This window comes from Miscanthus floridulus, chromosome 7 (genome assembly GCF_019320115.1).
Source record: "Miscanthus floridulus cultivar M001 chromosome 7, ASM1932011v1, whole genome shotgun sequence".
NCBI classification, from domain to species: domain Eukaryota; kingdom Viridiplantae; phylum Streptophyta; class Magnoliopsida; order Poales; family Poaceae; genus Miscanthus; species Miscanthus floridulus.
Window position 1 is genome coordinate 6715838 of NC_089586.1, and position 6795 is coordinate 6722632.

General features: G+C 38.2%; 1 protein-coding gene across 1 annotated transcript; it reads left to right on the forward strand.

Annotated features, from left to right (window-relative positions):
* Window positions 1–323: 323 nt before the first annotated feature.
* LOC136464977 (uncharacterized) lies at window positions 324–3445 on the forward strand. The gene is made up of 4 exons (XM_066463896.1): window positions 324–350; window positions 2284–2475; window positions 2539–2671; window positions 3135–3445. Exons 1-4 carry the CDS (start codon window positions 324–326, stop codon window positions 3443–3445), a joined length of 663 nt encoding a protein of 220 aa, XP_066319993.1.
* Window positions 3446–6795: the final 3350 nt, after the last annotated feature.

Genomic DNA, 6795 nt, shown 5'->3' on the forward strand with positions numbered 1-6795 from the left:
TTTCCAAATTTTGGTGTAAATACATGCCCCCAATTTTGGGATAAAAATGATTTTATTCCAAAATTTCTATTTACCTGCTCACTGTGTTGCAACCGTTTATTCTGAAATATACGCGTGACTCCTGATTTCTTATTCCGAATTTTATATAATACCCCAACAGTATCATTTCCAACTTACTCAGCCTATTCGCTTTTCCCTTCTTTCTCGAGCAAGCCTCAACAACCAAAGCCGCCATCGCCAAGGCCTTAACCCAAGCGAATCCTCTGCTCCATCAAGCTGCTATTCAAGTAACATTCGTCATATTCAGATCCATTTTGGCTGCAATGGCGACCAGCGACCATGTCCCTGAGGTATGCTTTCAAGTTTCCGTCTTCCAAGTATTAGCCGTTACCCTGTATTTTCTTTTTTCTCAAATTTATTCTATCTGGTTTCTAGGAAATAAGGAACGAAATTTTAATTCCATCAGCTATTGTTCCCAATGTCTATTATCTTGGGCCTATGGGTGACTCTGATCCATCTGACTTTATCAGTTAAGAAACCAACCAAATCCATTTCAAACAATCTGTAGTAGAGTTGTCCTCCTAGAACCCCAAAACTCCCTTTAGAAATTGGCCCAAAATGCCTAAGGGATGGAGAGATTGGTTTCATAGGGTATTAGAGGAAAAGGGTGGAGATTGAGAGATCTATGACTTGAATCAATGCTTGTCACTCTCACTGTCTAGAATGGAGAGGAATGATTCACTTCTGATTCCTGCATCTTACTTCTGGTCCAACACCTTAAATGCTTTCGTTTTTTGTCACGGCCCAATGATCATCACTTTGGCCGATGTTTATATGTTGACTGGCCTTAGAATAACATGATCAATGCAACCTTATGACTTCTTAAGTGATGGATCCAAGAAATTAGCCAAAATATCATACTGCACAGGATGGGCAAGCTACATTCTGAACCATATTGAAGATGGATCAACTGTTGTCGAAAGGGAACATGTAGCTTTCTTGAACATGTGGCTAGAAAGATTCATCTTTTGTGGATCATCCTATGGTCCAACTTTCAATCATACATACTTGGCAGAGTGTCTAGCAGCTGGCAATGAAATCCCTCTTGGGAAATACCTGCTAGGATCTGTTTATCATCTGATGCACCAGGTAGTTGTCTAGTTGCTAAAGAATAAACCAGTGCATACCATTATTTGCCCTTGATGGTTGATACAACTATGACTAAACCTGTATATGCACAAGATTGTAAGACCTGATCTTAGAAATCTGAGCTTTCCTTCTTCCAACTTTGCTAAAGATTACAAAGGAAAAGTAGGAAGAACTCGTCAGTGCATGAATTACGGTGAAGCTGCATCAGCCATAACAATTGTTGTTGATATAGGCCATCTCTTTAAGAAATTCTACAGAGGATTTGATGCAAACATCTTGACTTGGCTGCCTTATGATGAAGATGAAGACAATGAATTAGTTCTACCAGTCAAATTTTGATTTAAATCAGGCTGCTCAGATGAAACAGCTGCAGCAATTTTTAGTTGCATCATCAAACCATGTGTACTGCCAACTGAATTTCTCTATGGCCATGGCAAAATGGCTACTGGTTCTTTTCTCCCAGAAAATCTTCCAACTTATGAATTCTACAATCCTTGTTTCGTAGCCCATCAATTCATCCTTGGTCAGTTGCCTCCTCAACTGCTGTTCAAAAATACACTGAAGCCAAGAGAAGGTATCAGTGAAATAATGGAAGCCTCCAGAGTCTTTCAACTAGGATCAGATCTTCCTTCCTTTTGCTTGCATGACTGGACAAGAGTCACCTTCTCTTTCAACCTGTTTGACTTCTTGTGGCAAGAATGACACTCCCATCTCTTTCAACCTGCATAGCTTTGGATGAAGATTTCGCTTCTAACAGTGAGGTAACTTACCATTTCTTTTTAGAAAATTTATTCAATAAATTCTCCTGCCAACTATTCTAACAAACTTTTCTAGGACACCGAATTCGATTCCCCAAGCATGGACAGGAAGGGGCATCCCATAGAATACTATCCACCATGTTCAGCCTCAAGAATGGGATCCACAGCACCCATCTTAAAGAAGCTAATGAAGACCACAGCTGCTCTAGCAATACTTACATACCAATCTTCCAAACGCAAGGCAGCTAGAGGTGTGACTTAGAAAACCACCACTGGGAAAAGACTCTGCAGAACCAAACCATTAGCTACTCACATAAATCAACTGATCTCCCTTCTCACATTAATATTTAATTTCTGATCCAATTCCCTTTTGCAGCCATCAAGTATTGCATCCCAGTCTGTTTTGGGTGCTAAACTATTGTCCCAGGCACTTGAATCAGCATTCACCAACCTCTCATCGGTTGTTCCCCCTAAAGAGCCGATTATAGTTGAAACAACTGATGTTTCTAACAGACTTCAGGTGACAGAAGAAGAGCATCTCTCTATTTCACCTCCTGATGCTACCAAGGTATCCTCTTAAGCCTCCTAATTTAATATAATTGTATTCTCTTCTGACCATTTACCTTGTCAGACTCTACCTGAAAAGACATTTGCACAAGAACAAAGGTCTGATAATTCATCAGTTGATGATCATCCTGCTTACGCTGATGCCCAAACTACCAATTCTCCAGCTCAGCCAACAGTTGATGGCAAGAAATTCTCATGTTCATCTATCGTTTCATCGCAAACATAAACTGAAACACTCCTTGATGCTTGCAGACACTATCCCTGAAAACTCAGAGCTGATTCAAATGATTGTTGAAAAAGATGTTGGCACATCATCGGTTGTTCCTTCTCTTCAACTAGAGCCTCTTCTAGAAAAATATTGTGTTTACTTCACCATTTATCTTGTTATCAACTGATTTGATCCTCCTAATAAGATCTCCTTTGCTCATATATAGACACTTAATTCTTCAGCTCTGAGATACTCCTTCAACTTTGAAAAATACATAGATTAAGGTGAGATTAGCTCATCAGTAACCTCTCTCCAAGAGACTTTATCAGAAGAGATAAAAAATCGGCTAAGGGACATATTGCCAATGCTTAAAAAGGATATAGCCGATTTGGTCCAAGATGCAGATCCAATGCGAAGAATCTTCTTAGCTATCAAAGATAATTTGTCCCTAGATCTCATCGAAGCTTTGACACCTTTATCCATCATTGAAGATCAAGCTCCAAGAGTGAAAAGGGCTAAGAGAAACCTAGCTGATCGTGAAGCTTTATTGGCCAAGAAAAACTCCAATAAACAAGAAGCCAAAGAGCTAGCACAGTTAATTGATGATTTGAGGAACTCCCCCTTCAAGATTGAACCAGAGCTGAATCAACTCAGAGCTAAGCGCGCCAAACTCAAGAAAGAACTGGAGAATGTGAAGGCTGTCATCGATCATCATGAGTCCAACCTGGCTCAAATACCTGATGTCATCAAGCAAAAGAAATAGGAGATGTTGACCAAAGTCAAAGAGGGTAAAGCCATCCGTAGCAACCTCGAAAACATCCCTGGTTCAGCCGAAAAAGACAGGCAACAAATTGCAGAAGTTAACGCCATCCGGCTAAAAGCTTTGAAGGCAATCTAGAATGTTTTGAACTTGTAATCTAAATGTCACTATTTGAAACATATATCATGTGTGAAACTAGTGAGAACCAGCATGTTGATCTGTTTATCCCCTGTTTCGGCTAAAAGAGCCAATTTAAAAATAGCCGATCTTAGACTTCTGACTTCAATCCAATTAAGTCTAAAAACACAACCTCTACTAAGAAAACTTTTCAACTTCTGTCCTTAGTTATCAACGCCGCATTTCTTCGACATTAGTGGGGCGATGCTTCACCTTCTATTAATTGCAGTTACTCTTCGCACATCCTGAGATATCTACCATCCTATCTCCATGGCTATAAATACCAGCCAAGGGCTCTAGCCTCAAACACATCTACACTTGCAGCCCTTAACTTATTGGCTTCAATATTCTCAAGAGCACGTAGCCGATGACAACTTAAATCCTCTAAATCATCCACCATTAGGTTCTTGTAGACTTCGGCTATCAAATCATTCTGTAATGTAACACGTCTTGATCTAGTCTGGATTTCCCAAGGAAGAACTGCATTATGCCCATATACTAACTCATAAGGTGATGATTTAATCGATCCGTGGCAAGCCATCATGTATGCCCACAATGCGTCATTGAGTATTAAGTACCACTTCCTTGGTTGCTCCTCAATTTTCTTCTTAATCAATATAATCATAATTTTATTGGACGCCTCTGCCTGGCCATTAGCCTGAGCATAGTAAGGAGAAGAATTTAATAACTTAATTCCCATACTAGCAGCAAAATCTTTGAACCCTTCTGAGGTGAACATTGTCCTCTGATTAGTAGTAATAGTTTGAGGAATTCCAAAACGATACACAATATGTTCCTTGACAAAAATCAACCATATTCTTTGAGGCTACCGTCTTCAAAGGAATTGCGTCAATCCACTTGGTAAAGTAATCTATTGCTTCCAATATAAACTTATGTCCTTTACTTGAAGGTGGAAAAATCTGGCCAACTAAATTAATTCCCCAACCTCGAAATAGCCATGGTTTAATTATTAGATTCATAGTCAATGCAAGCAATTTTTGAATATTACCAAAACATTGACAATCCTGACACCCCTTGTAATATTCAAAACAATCTTCTAGTGTTGTTGGCCAAAAATATCCAGATCTGTGAATAATCTATTTCATCTTATAAGCCGATTGATGAGCTCCACATATCCCTTCATGTACTTCACCCATCAACACTTTAGCTTCTTCTGATTTAAATATTTAAGCAACACCCCATCGACTGTCTTGTAATATAACTAATCATCTAACAAAACATACTTAGTCGATTTATACCTTAATTTTCTGGTAACCTTCTATGATGGATTCTTAAGGTAATCGGCTATTTCAACTCTCCAATCATTAGTCAAGGTTTCACTGTTTAAGATCTCTTGAAACACTCGATAACCTGACGCACTCTGAGCTAACCAATTAGCCTCTTGATTCTGTGCTCTTGGAATATGCTGAAGAGAAATATGGGGAAACTCCTTTAGTAACCTTTGGCATTCATCATAGTATCCCCTCAGAATATCATCTTTACATTCATATAGGCCGATCAACTGATTACTAACTAATTATGAATCTCCAAATACTTTAATTGACTCAGCCTTTACTTCAAGAAGAAGTTGAAGTCCCTTAAGAATAGCTTCATATTCTGCTTGATTGTTGGTAGTCATTGGTTTAATTGGAAAAGCAAACTCAAAACTTGCCCCCCAATGTGAAACAATAACAATACCAATGCCACCACCTTGCTTGCATGATGATTCATCAAAGAACAATGTCCAAGGTATCAGTTCTACATAGCCAATACTTGGTTTATGATGTTGAGTAATAAAATCGGCTATGACTTTCCCCTTGACTATTTTAGCTGATTCGTACCTCAAATCAAATTCTGATAATGCAAGAATCCACTTTCCATTCTCCCATTTAATATTGGCATTAACAACATGTGCTTGATCACATCAGCCTTAGAAACAACTGTACACTCAGCCGATAACAAGTAATGTCGCAACTTAGTGCAAGAGAAATATAAACATAAGCATAACTATTCAATAGGAGAATATCTTGTTTCTGGATCCAAAAGCCTTCTACTTAAATAGAAAACAACTCGTTCTTTTCCTTTAAACTCTTGTATTAAGGCCGATCCAATTGTTTGGCTATCGGCCGATATGTAGAACTTAAAAGGTTTACCTTGCTGAGGAGGGACCAACACAGGTGGACACTTCAAATATTCTTTTATATCCTCAAATGTCTTTTGTTGTACGTCACCCTATTTAAATTCTTGATCATTTTTCAACTTCAACAAAGGAGAAAATGACAGAACCCTTTCTGTGAAATTTAAAATAAACCCTCTAATAAAATTAATCTTATCAAGCAAAGATTGTAACTCTGTTTTAGTAGTCGGGGGTACTGCCTCATCAATTGCTTTCATACTTTTTTTGACCAATTTCAATTTCTTTCTCGTGGACCATAAAACCCAAAAATTGTCCAACTGATACTCCAAAGGCACACTTATTAGGATTCATCTTTAAACCATGTTTTCTTGTGCTCTCCAAAGTCTCCCGCAAATCAGCTAGATGTTCTTTGTACCCTTTGGATTTCACCACCGCATCATTAATGTAAATTGCAACAATCTTACCGATCAACTTATAAAAAATATAATTTATTGCCCTCTGATAAGTTGCACCAGCATTTTTCAAACCAAAAGTCATCACAACCCATTCAAATAAGCCGATTGCACTAGGACACCTAAAAGTTGTTTTTGCTATATCTTCCCCAGCCATAAAAATTTGATTATATCCTACATTGCCGTCCATAAAACTAATAACTTTGTGCCCGGCTGCTGCATCTACCAACATATCGGCTATTGGCATCAGATAACCATCCATGGTTGTAGCCTTGTTTAGATCTCTGAAATCGATGCAAACTCTTAACTTCCATTTTTCTTATACACAGGAACAACACTCGATATCCACTATGCATAATGACACGGTCGAATAAATTTTGCTTCTAGTAATCTTTCAGACTCCTTTTTAATATCATCAAGAACATTTGGGTTAAATCTCCTTGGAGCTTGTTTAAATGTCCGATATCCAGGTTTGATTGGCAACCGATGTTCAACAATTGATCGATCTAGATCAGTCATCTCATAATATTCTCAAGCGAAATAATCTTTAAATTCCTTTAATAAATCTATCAACTCTCGCTTATACT